The sequence below is a fragment of the Anser cygnoides genome, chromosome 6 (assembly GCF_040182565.1).
Source record: "Anser cygnoides isolate HZ-2024a breed goose chromosome 6, Taihu_goose_T2T_genome, whole genome shotgun sequence".
Classification (NCBI taxonomy): Eukaryota; Metazoa; Chordata; class Aves; order Anseriformes; family Anatidae; genus Anser; species Anser cygnoides.
In genome coordinates, this window is record NC_089878.1 from 25,645,961 (window position 1) to 25,668,420 (window position 22,460).

General features: G+C 41.5%; 1 protein-coding gene across 1 annotated transcript in view; it reads left to right on the forward strand.

The window, feature by feature from the left end:
* The first annotated feature begins 206 nt into the window (after positions 1 to 206).
* The window catches only part of SNX4 (sorting nexin 4), a 34,227-nt gene continuing 11,973 nt past the window's right edge, over positions 207 to 22,460 (forward strand). The window contains 8 exon segments of the mRNA XM_048072327.2: positions 207 to 456; positions 458 to 568; positions 1,562 to 1,677; positions 11,270 to 11,408; positions 11,485 to 11,634; positions 12,744 to 12,791; positions 16,729 to 16,784; positions 20,928 to 21,000. Of these exon segments, the coding sequence (XP_047928284.1) occupies positions 415 to 456; positions 458 to 568; positions 1,562 to 1,677; positions 11,270 to 11,408; positions 11,485 to 11,634; positions 12,744 to 12,791; positions 16,729 to 16,784; positions 20,928 to 21,000 (735 nt within the window). The 5' untranslated portion in view covers positions 207 to 414.

A 22,460-nucleotide genomic window follows, 5' to 3' on the forward strand; every position in this document is an offset into this window, starting at 1 on the left:
TGGATGCTGCATGGAAAACCCCTGTGAGTGCATCAGAAACTCCTCGATGACCTGAGAACCAGCAGAGGAAGTCAAGAAGCATCTCCATGTTACACACATGTAACTGAACGAGGACGAGCGCAGACACGACCACCCAGGGGACTGCTAAAGGCCGGTCCCTGCGGAGGGGAGGCATACAGCTGCTTCAGGGCGAACCGACTGAGGTCTCTCCCTCCTCATGGCCGAGGTGCCCGGCCGGGCCCTCCACGAGGGGACTCAGCAGGCGGCCGTGAAGCCGGGGCAGGGAGCCAGAGGCCTCGATACGCCCGGCGCCGGAGCACCGACCGCCGGCACCCGGGGCGGGCCGGGGCAGCGGCGCCACCTTCCCCCGGTGCCGCCGTGAGCCCGCCCCGGCCGCTCTCTCTAGGACCTGCGATGAGTTTGCCCGCCGGAGCCGGCCTCAGCGCCTGCGCGGAGGGAAGCGGCCGAGCCCCTTATCCCCATGGAGAGCTCCGAGGCCGAGCCGAGCGAGAGCCGCCCGGAGGAGGACGGCGCCGCGCCCGGCAGCGAGCCTCAGCCCCCGGACACGGTGAGGGTGCGGGGGCGGCCTCGGCCCGGCTGCCCCCCGCCGCGGGCCTCCGGCCTCGGCGCGGCCTACCCCGGGGGGCCGAGCACCGGCCTTTCCTGAGCGCGCTGCCCGGCCGCCGCGCCGCCGGCCCGGGGAGGGGTCGCGGGGCTCGGGCGGAGCGGGGAGGCCGGGCCCGGGGGGGAGGTGAAGCCCGGTGGCTCTGCGCTGCTCGCCGCAGGGGCTACAGGTGGGAAGAGCCGTTCTCGGCTGCCTCTCCGAGCAGGGGGTGCCAGCTTTTCTGGTCGGTGTCAGAGGGGTTTGTTCTTTGCCTGCCTGCTTCCGTGGCGATAATCATAATTGTTATTTTTTACTTCTCGGCGTTGCGCCCCCACGCCACCCCGAATTGCACAAAGGGATCCATCTCCTGGCTGGGTTCGACTAGAGGTCCCCGGAGCTCTCTGCCTGCCCGGGGGGGCCGTGCGGTCCTAACCGACTTCTGCCTGGTTGTGTGAGAGAGAACTATCGTCCTCACTGAGATTTAAAAACAACAATAACAAAAAAAAGTGGAATCTCATTCAGGATGTATTCTCCTCCCTGTGAAAGGGGAGTAGTGGCTGCACTCATCTCAGGCGTCTGGTGGGGGAATTCACTGGTGGTAGGGAAGTGGCTGAGTAGGAAGTACTGAGAACTATTTGTGTTTTTTTTTTTTTAAAAAAAAAGTTACTTCTTTAGTTGTAGGAAAAATATTTCTTCATTTTCTGTCTTCCCAGCTCCTGATGACTAAAGGTGTTCAAAGCTGTGTGTTGACTTTGTTTTATCCCCAAAGCAGGTTTTCTGTTTTCATTTGCACGTGTGGTACAAAGCAGAGGTATAAAACGAAACACTGCCTGAGCCTTTATTCTGTAGAGACCTGCCACTAAATGATAGTGGTGTGGGGGAAGGAGAGGTAGGGTTAGTAGCTTTTGCTTTGTGTGGCTAATGTTACATGAATCTTTATTTTCCTCCCCTAAAAAGATGGAAGACTGTTTAGCAAAAAAAATGGAAATCACTGTTTCAGAAGCAGAAAAGCGGACTGGGAGAAATGCCATGAACATGCAAGAAACATATACTGCTTACCTCATTGAGACAAGGTGGGTGATGAGAACTTGCTCTCAATTGACCTGGATGTGCCATTCCAAACAGGTTCTCCCTCCTTACCCCATGAAAATATTCAGGTACAGCTGATGAGGGGATTTAGTTGGTTTATGATTTGTTATGTGATAACAACGTACTCTAGAGGAGTTTTTCCTGCAAAAACTTGGCATCTGATCTGCAGTTCAGTACTAATGCTGGTTTTGCCTAACTCTGCACTGTAACTCTACGTCTGAAGCTAGGTGGAAAAATGTGTGCTTGGAAGGTACTGCTTTAACACAGTGTCAACAACTGTATGGGTTGGATAAATTTATATCTGTATATATAAGGTTGTATATGCAGCTTGTGTGTGAGAGAGGTTGTGCTTCGTGGTCTAAAGTAATGGTTATCCTTGTTTGGGATCACAAGGAAATAAAGAAGTCTCTTGACTTAGGTCATGTGGTCAAAATTTACTGCTCCACTAGTGTTTGAAGTGTATGTGGTGATCAGATCAAGCAGAACTCCTTGTAAATGTTCTAGGGTAAGGGTTAATTAACTATTTCCTTCCTTCATACTAGTTTGAACTTTCGCTGGAGAACTTACTGCTTTCAGGCCTCTTCTGTTAGTAAGATTAATAATACCAAGTACGGTTAACGCATCTAGTACCCCAAATACAACTCGCAATTTTAAGTATCGAGTAGTGAACAAAGCTTAAAAATCTCTTACTTATAGCTCCTTCTCAAACAGTCACAGATGATCCTGCACAACAGGAGTCCGTTTATTCAGCTGAAGCAAGGATTTCAAAATTAAACTTTATTAGGAGTTTTGCATCTGTCTTTTGTACATTGACAGTTGTAACTGTTGGGCCTTGTCTCAGGAATGATGGGCTGTGTAGATAATACTCTCTGAAACAAAACAGTTTGAACTCTTCACAGCCTCAGCAAAATGCAGCCTAAGTTTTCTAGTTGCTAGCTCAAAGGCTTCTCAATTTGTTTAGCTGATGCAGAGACGTACCAGCCATACTGACCGTGGTGCAGACCTGTGGGGATACATTTATTGTATTTTGCTAAACTTCATACTGTACTTCTGCTTTGGATTTTAGTCACGTTTTTAAAATACTGTAGCTCTTTGACACTTGTTAAGATGTTTTAAAAATACTTTTAGAGTGTATTGATATCAAAGACCATATCTTCTCACGTAGCTAATGCTATTTTTCCTTTATTGGTATTTCTCAGTGGGAAGAGAAGGAAATTGGAATCACTGGTATCTAATTGTGATATGGAGTATACTCTGGGGGCATCTTTATGCAGCCCTAGAACATGCTGACTGCATCTCCTTTCTCAATCATCCTTGCATTACTTTAAACTCTCTCCCGCTGGTCTTTCCCAGTGGTTCCTTCCTAGTGGCAAAACTGTATTTTGCTGCCCAGATTGCCTTCTTTCATTAAGATTTATTTTGTTCTGTGGTCAGCAAATACCAAGACCAATTACATGTTTGTCACAGCACTATTGAAAATGTGGGTTTGTCACATCTCTAATAAAATAGGTTCTCTATTCCTTTTGCTGAGAAGGCAAAATTTCTTGCATAAATATAATTGCTGGCTATTAAATGTGCTTCCTGCTGAGCCTGTAGCCGTAGGTGGGCTTCACAGCAATTTGTCTGTGGGTAATAGGATATTTTGGAGCTGAAGAATAAAACTCAGTTTATAGTAATATAAAAGGACGACCACTTAATAGTTGTGTTACACTCATGTGAACTGGGGTTCCGCTGTTGCTGCTATCTAGGATTTAACTTCGATTTGAATCGAAGAGTTGTGTGCGACTTGGTGAATGAGGCACAAGGTGGATGCAATTAAAGCCACCGTATATTTGTTACAGAACAGGAGCTGACTACTTCAACTTTTAACACGTTAGTTTTGCTAGCTCAGACAAAGCTGTTTTCAGAATATAATTGATGATATTGTGTCCTTTTTCTTTTCAAAATGAGAAGATTTATTACTATTCTTACATTTTCATGTGACTTGTTGATTTTTTTGTAAGTGATAGTGCACCTCGATGTAGTTTTTTTTTTTTTATGAGACAAAACAAACTTCACTGCTGTAGACCACCAGAGTCTCGGCAAATTCCAAGGGTCATGCTTCCTGAAAGCATCTCCTTTAGTCTTGGTTTACACCTTTTTGCATTAGCTTAGTGGATTTTTGTGGTGAGCTATTTCCGTTCAATTAGTCTTGAAGTCAGTTTGTTTCACAGCTTCCGTTAAACTATACAGTTATTTAAAAATAACTCAGCTCTTACATTCTCCCTGTGAGAACAGATGAACACTTCCACCTCTTTGTGTGAAATGGCATTAAGGGAAGTACAAATTCTTATCATTAAGATGTGTAACTAAATATTCCTTCTTGCAATGCAGGTGCTCAGGGTATCATTTGCTTCCTGTAAGGGAAAACGCAAATACCCAGGCCCTCTAAATTCACAGTTGTTTGCTTATTAGAAATTTAGGCATCTATGTCTCATACCAGAATCTTCAAGCTGCAAGAACTGAAATGGTATAAAACTGAGAATTTGACTCCCTGTCTCATACATTCTTGTTTTTTGTGACAGGGCTGAAAATTAACCAGGGTATAAAGGACCTCTAAATGCTCTGTGTTGATGAACTGCAATTTGTTTGTTTTAATTATAGTCCATACAGGGATGCCTTTCTTTCCCATACTCCATAAACAGCTTCTTCTGTAGTAGTAGGGCACTTCATCAAGCTAACTCTGCTTCCGTCCTTGCTTGCTTTCAGATCTCTAGCCTCGTCCTTGAGGTGAAGATAGTGAATGTAATTATTTTTTCTTTTGTGTGTGTGGCTTTAGGAAAAAGTAACACAACTTTGTGCAGCCTGGTAGCTGACTACATGAAGACTACTCTGAGAGAAATGGGCTTGGAAACCAGTAGCCAGCTAGGTCAGAGTTCAGTGGCACTGATGTAGCACCATGGGACTTCAAGAATTTATCCCTTGCTATGCTTTCTTTGAGTTCCTTTCCCAAAGTCTCCTGTTCCACGTTGCCCAGCATGTGTTTCCTGGGGGTAGCACAGAACAAATGCCAAAAGGGGCATGCTGTCTTCTAGTATAACTGCAAAAATGCAGCTTTCTGCTCATTGAGAGTCGGGAAGATCGTTTGCTCCATCCAAAGGAAGTGTTAGAAAGAACACAAGAAAGAAAGTCTGAATTCAGTATGAGGTTTAAACAGGGGAGAGTCAGGAGGCAGAAAAAAGATGGAAGAGTTGAAAACTCAGTTTACTGCTGGTTTTTACTCAATTGATATTATGAATCATTAGCCTGCCTAGTAGATGTGTATTTTAATTAAAAACAGCACTCTTCAGCTGATGATTTTCATGGTGAGGTGACTTTTTTTTTTTTGGTCACCTTCTGACAGGAGAACTGCCTCTTTGCCATACAGCTTGCCAGGCGCCTTTTGGTGACTCACAAAGTACATAGTCGATCTGTAACAATCCTTTTTCTGTTTGTTGAGAGACCGAAATGCATAGACCGTTTTTAGATATCAAATAGAAAAAGCGTCCTTGAATGGTATTCGTCTTCACAGAGCGTGAACGTTGTCCATTGCAGGGGAGGGGAGGTAGCTGGAAGGTCAAAGGCTGAAAGCTCACTTACCGCCTCCGTAACTGAAGCGGTGATTGGCTTTACAGGGAAATAAACTAATATATTTCCTTCTCTTCTGATTTAATATTTTGCAGCCATTCCTCCTTTTATTGCATTAGGAATTGTTTAATGGCTCATTTAAGATAATTAGTTTTAAATGGCAAATGGGAAGAGGTTAATTAGATGGACTGAAGTTTTCACATTGGCACGTCGAATTAAGGCAAATGAACGCGGCTTTTGGAGTAATGTAATTTTCTAATCACTTACGATAACATCAGTTATGAATGTAAAAGCTGGAGGTTTCAATTTTGTCTTTTAATTTTTTTTTTCAGGCAGGTTGGTTCATTCAATGAATAACGTGCATTGTTAAAACTGTACTTAGAGGGGAAACATATGGTTTTCCTGCCTGAACACTGTACAAGTATTATATTGTGTTTTTAAAACCAAAACAAATTGAGAAGTTTGACTGAACGTCAACAAGTGATTATAATCTTAATTGAAACTGGTCTGCAGTACTTGTATTTAATGGTAGAGTTCATAATGTGGTCTAAAAAATTAGATGGTAATGAAGGTATTAAGTGTAACGAGTACTTTTGTGGATTTCCACTTCCTTTCTGGAGCGGTGTTCCTGGGGAGAAACACTCTTGTAATTGGTGATATTTTATGGTCTCATAACGTAACCAGGTGGGGACATTTTTTGGTGCAATTAAAAAAAAAAAAGGGATTTCTCTTATTGTGCTTGCCTGTCCCAAATCCATCCTTGTAGTTTCAAACTCTTTTTTTATTTAAACCTTGTTTAAAAGGCAGTTGTGTGGATGTAGGCTTATAATTGAGGGCTGTTCAGTGCTTTCGTGCCACAGCTTTCCAAAGAACTGCTGCTCCTGTCCTTTACTCAGCTACGCAGTCTTGTGCAGAATCTGGCTGATTTTACTTTGTCAAGGCTTGGGTGGAAGGGGGATTTTAAACTAGCATTAATAACTTTAAAATGCATCTTAAACTTACTCAGATGGGTTAACTGGAGAAGCATGGCTGCTTTTTTGGATGTTGCGCAGCTGTCCTGAGATGTTGTCTTCCCCCTGCAGCTGTTACCAGGGAAGTTTCACTGCCTCTTGGAAAACAACTGGCGTGGGTGCTGCCAGGGCAGGGGCAGCAGCAATCCCCATCATGCAGACAAGGCACAGAGCGTAGTACGTGCATGGAAGACTCTTGCCGAGGTGTACCGCGATTAGGGTGTTGCTTTTTGCAATGGGAATTTGGGCAAAGAACTGCAAAAAAGAGCAAACTGTCCAGGCACGTTTGGCCTACAAGGTTCTCTAGTAGTCATCTAAACTGCAATTTACCCTGTTTCTTCAGGGTGCAAAGTGAGGCTTGTGTGTCCCTAATAAGGGCTGTAAAGCTTGAGTAACTTGGGTTTAGGGTAGCCTAGCCTCCTGTGCACAGATCCATCTCCTCAGAACAAACTGAGGCTGGACCTTCAACTGGCCAGACCTCAGTGTGGACAGGGAAGATGTGGTGAGTAGCATGATCTGGGTGGAATCGTCAGTCTGCTTCCTTCCTCCTTGAGTTTTTGAGGCCTCTGTTGGACACACAACTAAAGTAACAGGGTCCCCGTGTCACCGCTGCGGTAGTGCAAGTTGACTTTGACTTAGGGCTAGGTATCTATAGAGCTGTGGTCTTTCCCTGCTGAAGCCCTACACTTCTAGACAGCTTTTCAAAAAAAATTAATTCCTATTTAATCTCTTGATTCTTTTTTCTTTTGGTGCGTAGACTGAGATGTTACTGTTGATTACTGTGTTATTTTTTTTCTTTTTAGATAATGAATGTGTTGTTAATTCTGGCAGGTATAAAGCTGTTGTAGCAGGCTGCTTGAAGAAGCAAAAAGCACATTTAAGACTCCAAATGGTCTGTCTTTGTGGCTTCTAGTGTATAGTTAACTCTGCAAAGCAGCCATGAAGCATTAAGGACATAATTTACACTGGAGCATTCTTCTGTCAGAAGGCTGCTGTCTCTTACAGTGATAGCTTACTGATGGTGTGTTGACCTGAGCCATTGCAAGTGATAAATGAAGTGCTATGCTATTAAAATATGTGATGATCCTATTGATGTATTTGCCTTCCTTCAGTATTTGTAGGAACGGATAGGAACCTGGAATATAAGTGCGTTCTCTTCTGACCTGCAGTCTGTATTACAGATGTAGAGGACATGTTCTTTATCAAGCAGACCTGAGTCTATGAAGGAACTTTAAAATTTATAAATAGATTCTTCTTTATTTCATTTCTCTTTCTTCTGTTTGTAGCAGAGTGCTTTTTTTTGGTTCTTTTCCTAGACTTGTGGTGCTAGAATTAATGACAATAAAGTGCGGGAATTGAGAGTTTTAAGGAAAATACAGGTCAACTTCTTCATGATAAAGCTGACTTGGCAAAGATGGCTGTGGGGAGGAATGGCAAGCCTGAGCTGGGTAAGTGAAGGCAGATCAGCTATGGAAAACAAGTTACTTAACTTTATTCTACTTATTTATGTTATTATTATATTGGTATGAGAGTGCTATGTTGAGACCACTTCCAAATGCATGCTACCAGAATTTTGGATAGGTCTTTTCTAACATCTTGTGAAGTTGTACTTCTAAAGAAGTGCACTTGAAAATGGAGTAGGAATGTCTGGACCAGAAACTTTAGAGAAAGGAACTTTTCATTCTTCTGTGAGCTGACCTCATCGATGTTGTAGGGGCTCACAAGATTATTCAGAAGGTGATAAATGTAAGATTAGACCTGTACTGCCTTGGGAATTGGTTGGATTATAGGCAGACGAGAACTTCTAAGTACATGCTGTGTTGAAATGAGACACCCAAATGGACTTTTCTGAAGAGTTAGTACTCAGGAGATAGAAAACTTTATATTCCAAGTTGCTTACGGGAATAAAAACGTGTAGAATAAGTTAAGTGAAAATAACCACAATCAACAGTATCTTTCCTGTAGGGCTCATATTAACAGGGAGGAAAAACAAGAATGATATTAAAAAAAAAAATAGAAAGCAAGCTTCCTTTTTGCAGTTTACTTTGGGAGGGACTTATTAAGCCTCTGTCACTCTGATGTGTGTCTGAGTTGTGTTAGGCTGCCACAAACTGTCAGTAGGGTATGCATACCTAGCTGGCCTCTAGTTATAAGGTGATGCAGTCAGTTTTAAATGTGAGCTTATGATTTTAAATAAATGAGTAGCAAAGCTCTCCTTTTACAGGAAAAAAAAAAAACACTGGAAAGAGGAGTCAGTTAAACTAACACATATGCCATCCCTGGGTTGCATTTGTTGTGTCCAGGATTGGTTGCACATAGGAGTGACGGAGATATTTAATAGCTGTGGACTAAATGCATCCTACAGTTTCTTCCTGATTTGTTTTGTTGTGGAGAACCCCTTGTTCCACACCTGAGGTCAGGATCAGAAGTCCTCCTGCCTTCAGTGTGAGGGTAGCTGCAGTCTGTGTCGCTCGGTGTGGTGCATCTGCCTGGCTTCAGGCAAGTCTCTGCTGGACGCTGCTGCCCTACCAGTAGGACGCATCTGCGGTGTGGATGAACCCTTTTGCAACATGGCTGCGTTCTCAGAGCTGGCCTGGCCTGCATTTTTATCCTCTTCCTATTCCTGTTTGCTTGTGCAGTATGTTCTCAGGCAGGGTCTACGTAATCCTGTGGTGTATTGATGGCGGCAGTCTTGCTTAAGTGTCAGTAATAACCCAGAAGCAGAAGTAGTGCTCTTGAAGCATCTGTTGTAAGCCTGTGTAACTGAGTCACAGCTGCTGAAGTTGGAGATTTGAAGGTTCCCTAATTCTGAAGTACTTTTATGTGAGTGTCTCGAATGGTCAAATTATTTACCAAATCCTGTTGGGAGTTTCTTTTCTAGGAAAGACAGGTTTGCATCTTCAACTTTCAGCCAAGCAACTAATTTACTGGGGTCTGATAGCTTAATTCCTTATCTACATAAATTAACCTCCGGCCCAGCAATAGTACAATCAGCAAATACGTGCTTTTCAAGAATTGGATAACTGAAATGTTTAAATAATGCAATGTTTGTGTAGCGAGGAATGCCACACAGCCTGTCAGCCCAGTGCTAAGCTAAACGTACTCTCTCCAAAATATCATGGTTGCAGTTATGACTTTGAGTCAAAATACTCTGTAATAAGGAAATTCTTCCTACAAACATGCTGTAGGCTGTTTGCAGTGTGACTTAGTGGCTGTCAGCAGTGTGCTGGCCTTTTTTCTTAAGTCAGTCTGAAACAGTTTGAATCTGCAGCAGTTTAGGTTGAATTGTTTTTATGAGTACAGCCTTGTTCTTATTCTTTCTCCCTGCGAATTTTCTTCCTACAACTTCGGTTACCTTACTGACGTTCTACCCTATTCATTTTTAAAAATTCCTATTGTGTAATTCTGTATTATATTACTTCAATCTCAAAGTGGAACCACAATTTATTTTTCAAAGCGAGAGGATATAGCAGTGCTGTTCCTCTCTAATGAGAGTTCAGAAGGATGACAAAGACTACCTCTATTTTTTTAGGTGTATCAAATACATGGCGCTGCTCTGGGGCTGGGTTGTTTGTTTTTCAGTAAGGTCACTAGAAAACCAACCTTGTAGATTTAAGAATAGCTTTAAGATATCAAACGATACGTGATCTCTTTAGATATCTTTAAAACTTTAGTCCATAAAGTTCTTAAGAATTCAAGAGCTGCATAGTGTGGAAGAGAAGCTGTGGCCACAAATTCAAATACAGGAAATCCCATTTAAATGAGAACTTCTTTACTATGCAGGTCTTCATAGGAAAGAAGTCTGTCAGGAATGGGTTGCCCAGAATGGTTGCAGAGTCCCTGCACTCTGAGATATTCAAGACCCAACTGGAAATGGCTTTGAGCAACCTGCTTTGAGCAGGGGAGTTGGACTACAGACCTGCAGATTCCCTTTCAACTTCAGTTAATCTGTGATAATCTCATAACACAGTTAATAGTCTTCCATATAGGTTTTTGCCAGGGCTTTTGTACGTTAAGTAGTCACTTAATGTAAGAACTAAGGTAGGCATAGACATCGCTGGGTTCTGTTAAGTGCCATGTCTGAAGGCTCACTCTGTCTGTCCTGGCATATGCTAACTGCCAAGAGGTGTTATCCACCTGTTACTTATTTTATGATATTGCAAAGAATTTTGGTTGCTTTAACTGTTTTGTATGAAGAATTATTTTTTTCAGGTTTTTAGTGACTCTTCAATCCCGTAAGATTCCACGATTTCTCCCTTTTTAGTAACATACAATTCTTTAATCCCTTGCTATATGATGTTGGCTTTCTGTTCAACAAAATGTTCAGACGCATCAATTTTTGTACCTGCGTACTGTATCTTGAGCCAGTTTATTAGACTACACATCCTTAGTCCTTACATGTGAAAAGAAGAACGAAAGATTGGAAGTGCTTTGAAATTTGCTAATTTTTCTTGAAAACAAACAAACCAACAAAACTTAAAATTTCACGCTATTTCTATTTTGAATTATTCTGGCCGTTACAGATGATCTGACTTTTGTCTTAAGTGGAGACTCTCCCAATGAATAGTAAATTCCTTCTTGCAATGCACTGTATCCTTCAGTGACTCATGAAGTCATGCTGGCTTGGAGCCCAACACTGTTCCAAGACAAATATATCTAATTCTATAGTGCTGTGAACTAAGCCACTTGTATAACTGGACTGTGACCTACCTGTTTGTGGTGTGATGAAAATGCATTGACTTTTCCTGTGTTCCTGGCATGTGCAGATGTTTTGAGTGCTATCAGGCAGATATCAAAATCATTTTTCTTTTAAATCGAGTTTGTAGACACAAAATAAAGATTAGATTACGAGCAAGTTATGTGGTAATCATTACTGAGAAACTTTTTAGCATCATTGCTGATGGTGTGAGGAAGAAGGCGGTAGCTTACTAATGTTCAAACATGCTGTTTTATTTTTCAGGGCTGTTGAGTCCCAGAATGAGGGACAGTGCTCCCCAGTGGACTCCCTGTGGCGACGTTACAGTGAATTTGAGTTGTTGAGGAATTATTTGTTAGTTACCTATCCGCATATTGTTGTTCCACCTTTGCCAGAAAAAAGGGTAAGGAAGCTGTGACTGCAGCCTGCTTTGTATTGTTCCTTATTTATTTGCCATTAACGCTCTTCTTTTCAAATAGGCTGACTTTGTTTGGCACAAACTATCAGCAGATAACATGGATCCAGATTTTGTGGAAAGAAGAAGAATCGGTTTGGAAAACTTCTTGTTACGTGTGGCTTCTCATCCTGTTCTTTGCCAAGACAAAATCTTTTATTCGTTTTTAACACAGGTACAGTAAAATGATGTACTTTCTAAATACAGATTTGTAGTGATCATTTCGTTAAGATAATGCACTTTTCTTCTCTTCCCTCCCACTGTCCTGTGGCTTGTTCTGTATCTTGGAGAAAGATAGACAACATTAATACACTTAAGATGCTTTTAGCCAGATGACCCTTTTCCACCTTAATAGCCTGTTGCAGTTGTACACTTGGCCTTCTAGTGTACCTTATGACTTTATTCTAGTTTAATTTTAAGGCTTCTAAGAGAGAATTTTCACCTCTTTCAGACAGCATATTGAGAAGCTAACGTGTTGGCTGAGAACTACTTCAGGTTTAGTGCTAGGAAAGCTAGCGTGTTATACTGCTGGCTGCAGAGGGTATACTGGTGTCCAATTTGCCTTTTGGATGTGTGTAGTTTCTTTAGCATCGTGTTTTAAATTGCGACCCTCTCATATGTTATCCCAAACGTTGTGATCTGATTGTTAGCCAAAGCATTTCATTCTGCAGTTTTCAACTTTGGGCATTTTTGATCTGTGCTTTGATCAGAGATTCCAGAATAGTGGGCTGAACAGAGATGTTTACTGTAGCACAATATAGTATGCAGATGAAGTAGCATGGATAGCAGTATGGAAGCAGTGGAGAAACAACCACTACACGTGAGCAAGAGGACTGTGTGCACGGTAAACAGGTGACTTCAGTCACTGCCTGCACGTTTTCTTTGTGCTCTGTCTCAAGCTGCAAAGGTCCTTGGTGCAGCTGATGGTCTAATAGCCAGCAGACATCTGCCATTCTTTCTAAATAGTTGAATTTTAAGTCTTTAGATAAAGCTGTGTAGGCTTCTCCCTCACCCCCAGTTGATAGAACGTGGCAATGGAACACTCTTACGTGGTGAAGAGAGAGGTTTTTGGGGGGAGGTTAGTGTTTAAGCAAAACGTAAGGACAAGTTGTTAACCCGGGTTCTTGAATTGAGATGGGGAGGGTGCCTGAGGCAGGCCCCAGGCTCACTGGGAGACTCTTCTTTCAGCTCTGATGTGGGCTTGATACAGGGAGCTGGGAAAGCTGTGGCACTCCTAAGTCACTTTAACAGTACCTTTTTTTCTTGTGTATTTCTTTCTTTTAGGAAGGTGGATGGAAGGAAATGGTGAATGAGACTGGATTTCAGTTAAAGGTAATTACTGTAGACATTTCTTTTGTGACTTGTGACACACAAATAAACGCTTCAGCAAACATTGTAGGCTGTCTATGAAAGGCTATTTGCTGTTAGAATGAGTTAAAGGCATTGCTTTAAGTATATTTGTAACTACAAAAAAGTGGTGTTCTTGGCATGTAGTAGGTTAAGACTTCAGTTGTCAAGTTCTGTAGGAAGTTTGTTAAAATGTGCCTGTGTTTGATGCCCAGCCTTAGAATTCTGCTAGTAATGTGAATTATGCTCCTTCAAAGCTTTAAAACTAAGGACCTTGAGATCATAGCAGTGCTTTTGGGTGTTGTCAATTTAGTTTAGTATCAATTTAAAGGTTTGGTGTCAGATTTTACCTGGTAAGACATACAAGTTGTCTTTTCTTTGCTTTAAAAAAAAAAAAAGGCAAGCAGGAGGAGTGTGAATTGTAGGAGTTTCTGTTAAGAAGGACTAAGACAGATGGAAGCGGTGCCCCTTAACTGTTTAACAGGAGTACATCTTGAAGTAGTACTATCCATGCTGACATCAGTGAGTCCATGACTTGGTAAACTGGTGGAGGACTTGCAGGAATAAATGATCAAAGATTTCATGGCTGGTCAGGATGTGAATCTGTGAGAAGCTAGCAGATTGCAGGGCTATGCCTGGAAATGTTACTGTATGGGTACAAATACTAAGCTTTTGTTTCGCTGTAACTTGATCAGCTCTTAGGAAATCACAACTGAGAACTAGTTGGAGAAAGCCCATTTTTTCTGAATACTGAGAACTGAAGAAAATCACTGGTGCTCTTATCCTCGGCGTCCAAAAGACTTTGTTACTGACACTTAATGTTGATAACTTCAGTTGACAGTAACTCCCTCCTGTCATGGCAGGGCTTGCATTTTGCTAGTCTTTGTAATGCAACAATGTCAAGCAATTTTGCTAGTCCACACACCTTTATTTCAGCTATACTCAAACTCCTGAACACACACTGCCAATCCAAACTTTCTGGAGTGCACATGGTGGGGGAAAGGGAAAGAAAACTCAGAGAAGAGTGCTGAGAATATTTGACTACCAGAAACCATTTTGCAGATCTAATGAAAGATGAGTGGTCTCATTTTCCTGCTGGATTGGATTGTGGATGTAGTTTTCCTTTTCCAGTTCTTGTTTCCTTAAAGAAAAGTAAATTTTCACAAAATTCAGGGGAGAAGCTTCTTTCCTTTATTCAATGTTCAAAGTATAAACCCCTCAGATTGCCTGGTTGTTTAGCATTACGCTGGAGGACAGAAGTCTACAAATGATTCACTGTGTGTCTAGGACTAGAGTCAGACCACTAGCTTAAGCACTGCTGCTGTCTCTGCAGCTGCATTAAAGCAGGATGTGTGTTTGGTCCCAAAGGGTTTGAACCAGGCTAACTTGACTTTAAATTAGGCATTAATGCAGTGTCGCCGGGCATGTTACAGTTGAATGTCAATGTTGGAGGCTTTGTTTACTCTGCCAGCCATATCATTAAATCATGCCTTTCCTCCCTTCCCCCCACACCGAATTTTGTTCTTTAGGAGATTTGTCACTTGGACCCTTCCTTCAGGAATGAAAAAATAGGGGCAACTGTTCTTCCCTCCCTCTTTAGTTTACTTAAACGATTATGGCATCACAGTAGGAATTAACTGTCTGAAACCTCCTTGCTTGTACTTCATATGATGGGGTATTACCCCTAAAACGCTTGTGCATATTGATCTTAAATCAAGTTTAAGTCTGGACAGATGATTTTCTAACTGCATAACTGTGTGGTGCAAATGCTCAAAAGTGGTGTGTGGGAGTTACTGTGCTGCTAATGGCAAGAAGGAAATAATCCAGCATAGTGTTGTGCACTGGCAAGGTCTTGGTTCCTGCCTGACAGTGCTTTTATACTTACCGAACTCTTCCTTCAGAGCATTGCATGTCTGTAACAAAAGGCAGAAACCTGCCCTGTAATTGTAATGTAGGTAGTGATTCTTTTCAAGTGTAAGCCTGTTGAATGTGTACTCTGTCCTTACAAATATGAATGGCTTTGGTGCCTGCTATTTGAACATAAATATAGTATTTTGTGAAAGGTACCTACAGGAAAGGGCTCTGATTAATGACAGCATAACGAGGTAGTGTTTGTACTGCAAGAGATCGTGCAAAGAGGACATACAGGCGCATCTGCACTGTCTGAAATCTGGCTGGCATGTGTATTGTCTCGTGGGAACAGAGCAGTGAAGGCATAAGGCTGTACAAGCATGTGGAGCACTCTGAATAAATACAAAGCCTGGGCTGGGAGCTGGAGATACTGCAGGGTTTTGTGTTCCTTGTGCTGTCTTCATTGTGCTTCTCAGTGCTGCCTTTCTATTCACTTTGCAAGGTATTTTTAGAGGAGTGCTGCATTTAGCAGTGCTAATGAGCCTGTTATCTTCCAATATCAGTCAGTCTCAGTCTTACAGATTTCATTCATTTACCGTTCAGTTTGTGGATTTTCTATTTTCTTATTGCTTGCTGGGAGAAGAACAGCTAAAGCTAGCAAGCTGCCATTCTGATACAGGACCATCATGGCGTAGAAGACTTCCATCAGTAGCTGTCATCCCAGTTGCTTTTCCCTCAGCTTAGATGCTGTCCTAAGTGCCCTCTGAATACAGAGGTGGTTCCAGGTGGAAAGAACTTGCAGTGATAATCAAGTACAGGTATTTTCTGCTCAGGCTCCCTGCAGTGGGAGGTGGAACAGCCTCAAGCAGTGCCTGCCTCCTCATTAGAAGTTGCTGAGAGCGCCCTAAAGGAAGGACTCTCCTTGGTTTGGGAGGATGCTGCGTTCTGTATGCTGTAAAATTCACAACAGCTCTTCAAGATCTGACTTGGCTAAACCGGTGCACAAAATATTCCCGTGCTGTATACAGGCACTAACAAGTACTATTGGAGTAACTCACTGCTAGCAGTTGTGACACAATGTAGTATAGGAAATCTTGAACACCTCATAAGGTATAATTTTTTTGTTCTTTCACTGGAAAGAAGGTTGTTTTGATCAAAAGTAAACTTCAGCCATTTTACACGCACTGTGGTTTTAATGTGGTGTGACTGAGCCCTGATGAAGCTGTATGTGAAATGCCAGAAAAGCTGTAATGTGGGACCTCAGTGGATGAGGCTGAGATGTCTCATTTGTATTTACATCTTTTTAAGAGGAAATAACCATTGCACACTTCTTAATGCTCAATTGAACTTAAAAAGCCAACAACCAAACCAAACAAAAAACCCCAGCTTCTTTGAGATATTCCCTACTGCTGTTGCAGTCACTAGTAAAATGACATTTCAAAAAGTAAAGTAGCCAATTAACATTATAATTAGGTATGTACTTTCTTCTGTAGATACCTATATATGCTATATTATAGAAAAGAACATTGCATTAAAATAGTTCTATTCAGATATACAAATCACATATTTTCTCTAAAGCGACTCATAAAATAAGAGAACACCATATATAAGGTTTTGATTTCACGGGGGAACTGTTCCTAGTAATAAAGAGCATACAGAGGTCACTCTACCACCGGTTTTATTTGGTTTGAAAAATATAAAATAGTTTGTCCATATGGTCTTATGTTACCTAATTGCTTCATCTAAGAAGAATGTAAGGTTGTGTATCTTAACTCCATGACTTGTGTAGCATTTTAAGAAGGGACTGTTTTTGTGGGATTTAGGATTATACCGGCTTAATATTAGCGGATACTGTTTACATCCTAGTTCACAAAAATATCTTAGTTTTCTACTTTTTATTAAAAAAATCTGACATGCAGGGCAGCTAGTGTCAACTTGTTTAATGTCTGAAGATTAAAATATGCCAGGAAGGCAGGACTTTTTCTAATGGTGCTGACAGAAGGCTGAGATTTTTGTCACTGGAATTTAATTGCATTAAATTAACAAAGCTTTTTTTTTCCCCTTTTTTCAGGCAGATTCCAGATTAAAAGCTCTTAATGCAACATTCAGAGTGAAAAACCCAGACAAGTAAGATTCCACATCCTTCCTCCCTCCCTTTCCCCTTTTCAGTTACAACTGTAACTTCAAGTGACAGAATATTCTATCTCCTTAGAATAAATTCAGAAAAGAAAAATGGTCTTTCTGCATTTTAACTCTTAACAGAAGCCCAATAAGGAGGCAGTGTGAAAAGACTTGATAAATCCTATTTCTAGAAGCAGGAAACTTTCAGAAAAATGCCATTACTTCACGTGAAATGAGTCTTTCCTTTTAGGTAGATTAAAAGGAAGGGTTAAAAAAAGACCCAGAAAAATAACCTCTTAATATTTGTTTGCAACGAAACCTTTCCAAACATGAACAGAATACAGATTGATAGTAGGTCTTTCCAAAAGTGTACAATAGCATACAATTCTGGATGCACGTACACTGGTGTTGTAGTTCATAGCTGTCTTCAAGCTGCCAAATTTCACAGATGCTCTTGGAAGTCTTGAGGTCAGTTGGGCTCTGTTGCAGTTTAGGAAGCTCAGAGACAGGCACTAGAGGTATCTGCTGGATCAAAACCTGAAAGTACAAGGGGAAGATCATCCAACCCTAGGTGATGTGAGGAGCGTAAAATGTGAGTTTCTATGTCTGCAGTTGTTGGAAACATCAGGATGCAGCAATAGGATCAGGAGATCTTGCTGTTTGCCATCTATGTACATCAGACATGCATGCGGTGCCCTTTTGGGTTCATCTGCTGTCCGGTAGTGGCAGTAGGACATGCTGTTTAGGGAGAGGATGTGCCTGACTGCTTTCTGCTCTTCTGTTCCCTTTGTACTTCCCCCGTGCCCGTGGGTATCGTATGAGGGATGTCAGAGGGCACATACCTAGTTATCAATTTGTAGACCTGTGAACCAGTCCAGTCCCTCCCTTTTGGAATTTGTTGATAGTGTTTGTTTCTGCAGTCTTCTGTGGCAGCAAGGAAGCTTTTGGCAAGCATTTAATATGTATGAATGTTCATGAATGAGATAAGACAGTAATTCTCCTGGTATTTGCAGGTGAAATTGGCCCCTTTTTGAATGTTTCATCCAATATCTTTGTTTGTGACCAGCAGGAGTTTGCTTTTCCTGCTTTCGTGGCAGGGAAACTGCAAGTAGTCTGCTCATAGATAGGAAGGACTGGTTAATGCTGAGATGAGAAACTTGCTGTTATCTTTCAAGGTAACTTAATGTTGCAGAAAGCAAAGCTGTTGTGAGAAGTGGCTTGGTAAAAAGCAGGAAAAGAGTTAATACAAGGAAAATAGGAGGAAGGACTTGTAACAAAAACAGTCTCTGAGTATCTAACTCAATAGGGACTTCACAGTACTTGAGAGATATGGCATGTGCTTTCTATTGTATTCTGCCAGCTACAAAACTTCCAAATTGAACTTTTGGTTACAACAGCAAGCAGTTTTAAGAGTTGCTTAATAACTGATGAGCGTAACTTGTATTTGTTTATTCAGGGAGAGCCTTTTAATACAGCGTGTGTGGCTCTGACAGGAGGCACAGTGCCTTGCTCTGCCTAGCACAGTTGTGCTCGAGCTGCCTGCAGTCTGACTCCTTACCCTTCTCCATTACCTTTGCTTATATGAGTGGGTGGTAAAGTGGGTTCAACAACCTCACCTAGCCCAAACAGAAGATGTCCCTGCTGGGTGGAGTGTAAGCTTTCTGGGTACGTTCAGTTTCCTGAGCCAGGAAGGGTCCAGGTGAAGAATTGCTGCAACTCCCAGTCTAGATTGTCTTGCGGTGCCGTGGAGCTGTGCTCCTTAGCTTAAAGCAATGTAAGGAACTTTAAACAGCTGAAACGATGCTGCTCCAGGTGATCAAATGCAAACCTCCTCCTGTGGGAAGCAATTAAGATCTCTTCTGATGGAATTGTATGGTGATAAAAACGTGATATTCTGGTACTCGGAGGTAAATTTGTAGTTTCTCTCCTGCAGACTTCTCTAATTCGGTCTCATGGCACCCATCCTCTTGTTCTCCTTCTGTGCTTTGAATCAAAACAATAGCTCTCTTCTTGGTGAAAGATTTCTTTAGAAAACACTAAATCCTTTCCTAAGGCAGAATTAAGAAGGCAAACAAAAAACCCTGCTGAGTAAAGTGCCTTCTACTCTAAGTGAAAGATTCTTCTTTGCCTTTACCATAAAATATTTTTGAGTTGAAACTCACAGAAACGTAACCTGATTTATTCATCATTTTTATCCGAAGTTCTACTTAATTGCTCAAACTTCTGAAATATCTAGGCTGTTGGTAATGTTGAAGAACCAGTAAAACCAAGGGAAGAGGGTTAGGTTTGCTAGGCAGTTCCTGAGTGCCAAAACCAGGTCTTGGTTCACAATGCAAAAACTGGTATTTGTAGGACTTGGCCTTCAGGAAACATTGGGCAAAAAAATAGCATCACTTTGGTTTATGCTGTTATGAGACAACAAAAAGAAGACGGCTTGATAGCTTGATTCTAAGGTGACTTTTTTAACGTACTGGCATAAGAGAGCATACTGCTGCTGGAGCCCAGGATACTGAGAGTTCTCTTGGGTTCCTGACCCTTGCCTTCAAGGGAGTACAGCATTCCTGAAAGCTTTCTTGCCACAAAACAGGATAAATAACGCTTTTCATTATAAATTTCTGGAGTGGAAAAGGGAGTCTTCCTGAGCTGAAGGCGTGCTTTTTAATCTTTTGTTCTTAGTTCAATTATTTCAAATATCTTCACTGTTTGTGTCTGCAGCTGTCTGACATGCTGCCCTGGTGCGTATTTTATAAAGTGTAAACTGAAAAGATTGCTCTCTAAACCCCACTGTGCAGATCAATGACTATATTTATTTTTCCCATACAGCTTCTCTGCTGGCTTTTAAATCTTTTTATGTACTTTAACCCTGTGTGTGTCATAATCCTATAAAAGATGCTCCTTGGAGATCAGAAATACTAGAAATGGTAATAAAGCTTCTACTTCCTGAACGTAGGGAGGAGAATATTTTAGGGGAAGACTTCCTGGCAGGGGAAGAAAAGGTGTTAAATGAAAAACCCTGGAATTTCATACTTGGTCACCCAAAGCAAGTGACCTGACTCATTTCAGTAAGACCTTTTGGGTACAAACTATTCTGAAATACAAAGCCTGGCTGTGTGCGTGCAGTGGGTGGAGGAGTTCAGGTGTGTTTTATTTATGGTTGAACATCAGCTTTAGAAGGCTAATTTTAGTGTCTCATTCTTTCATTCTAGTTGCATTCTTCAGTGCTTTTTTATTTTCAGATCATTGTTTAGTAACTTAGGAAGCCAGAAACAACCTTACCTATCAAAATGAAGCATGGTCTTGTGCGCCATGTGCTTTCAGAGTGAGTTGTGAGTTAGACTTCAGTGTAACGGGGAGGGTTTATGCACGAGTGGTGGCTGCTGTGGCCTAATTGGTCACCTGTGACTAGCAAAGATGTGGTAACTGACTCAGCTCTCTAATTAGGATGAGCCAAACTGTGTCAACTGAAACTACCGCCAAGGCTTGATTGGGGTGGCTGATAAATGCCTGTTGCTTTCAGCAGTGGCAGGCCAGCAACGTGCGCATGAGCACTCCCAATGAGTAGCTGGACTGATATCTTCTAAGGCTGTGGTAACTGGCTTGCTTTTAGCCATGAGCAGCTTTAGTTCTCAACAGGGTTTCATGCACAGCTAGTTACTGTACACCTTAGTGGCATTGTGATAATTATGAAAGCTTCCTTGAATTTCTGAAAAGCTGTACTCCAAACTGGCTAGATGGCAGCTTGAAAGTAAATACCTTTGTCAGGTCAGAAATGCTGAACCATATTACTTCATAAAAACATATTCACAAACTTCAGCTTTGTACTTATTTTAAGCTTTCCTATTCACTAACACTTGCTCTTATAAACCCCATAAAAAATAAATTAGTAATTTCAGTTCACTACTTATTTCATAAAATGTCTCTTAAATTGATCAGAACCTTCAGCATTTGCATTTCAAAAGCAGTAGTCATGCAAGTGTTGGGGTTGTTCGTTTTAGGGAAACTAAACTCTGCAGTCACTGCTTTAGGAGTCTTCAGCGTAACCCGGGCTCCGTCTTGCTGGCTGTAGTGTTGTGGCTCTATCTTGCATTCATTCTGTGAAAGCTTGCTTTCATGATGGCTAATGATGTACTATCTGTTTTCTGCTCCCAGGAGATTTACTGAGCTAAAACACTATAGCGATGAACTGCAGTCTGTCATATCACACCTTCTGCGAGTCAGAGCTGTAAGTATTTCCCATGTGTGTCGTGACAAACAGGGTAATTTATTTATAAGGCAGCATTTCTTGTTTAGTCAAGAGAACTGGTATACGGGTTCTAGAAGAAGGGCAGTTCTGCCTGAGAGAGCCCAGCTCTCAAGTGTGGGGCAGGAGATGGGAAGGGGAGTACTGGCTTCGTGCAGATTTTGTGGGACAGGGGTAGAGGTGTGTGGGGGGAGAGTTTCACATAGGACAGTTTAGGTTGATGTGTGTTGCTAATCTGCCCACCCCCCTGCTGGTCACATATCAGAAGGAGGTGTTTTAAAGAGGACCAAGATGTCCACTCAGCCGGCAAGTGGCTTTTGCTGGGTGTCTGGGTTAGGAAGGGACCCAAAACACAATTTTCTGGTCAGACATATAAAACTTGGTTTTCCAGAACTTGTAGTATGAATTGTGCATGCTTCCCAGCACAGTGTTTTTGGCTTGTTCTTCAGTCTCTGAAGAATAATGTTCTTTTTAATGATGAGAGCAACTATGTCATGCATAATATACTGTGGGTTGACAATGGAAGATTAAAAAAAAAAAAGACAAAGTAAACAGAAAATCACAATTCCAATAAAGAGGAGCATGATACTGCCTTTTTAGTATGCTTCACAGAGATTTAATTTTTGATGAAAACTGTGCTGTGGGGAAGGTTGGTAATTGATTGCCCTGTTGAACTGAGGTACATGAGAGGATTAATCACTGGTGTTGTACAAACAGTGCCTTTTTCTCAGGACTCTATGCGTGAGATCTATTGGGTGACTTGCTTACATTTCCTTTTTACTGCTTTAACAGGTTCTGTAACTCTTACACAACTTCAATCTTATTCCTTGATACACCACAATTACAAGGGCATTATCTGGATTACAAGTCACACTTCAAATTGTACATGTGCTCTCTCTTTCTGATGTTGTCGCCAGCATTGTAGTACTGGCTGCAGTAGGTACTAACTCTCCAAACAGCTGAAATGACATATCTAGCTCTAGCAATAAGCTCTGCAATGGATAGCTCATTTCCTTTCCTTCGTTTCACTGAGCTAGATGGAAAAATCAAGTCACTCGTTAGAATGCTAGTGAAGCTTTCCCTGCGGTCTTGATGTCAGGATGAATTTTTGTCTTGCCATATTTATGTTAAATAAGCAAGTGTGTATATAAATTTAGCATTATTCAGGTAAAGGAGGATATGCCTTACATCTTTTTATCAAAAACTGAATTAACTGATTATTTGTGGTCTCCATTGATATACCCTGTACATGAGTGCTTCCAAAGAAATACTTCAAATGTTACTCTTCATTACAGCCTCGACTGTGTCTTCAGTCTTCAAAGATTTTATGCTGTTGATCTTTTCCTTCAGTAGTAGCTTAGACTAGACTTAAGCCCTATCTTATTTACCTGTGTAAAACTATTAAGACTTGGATTTCGTGTGTGGAATTTCACAACGCAAGT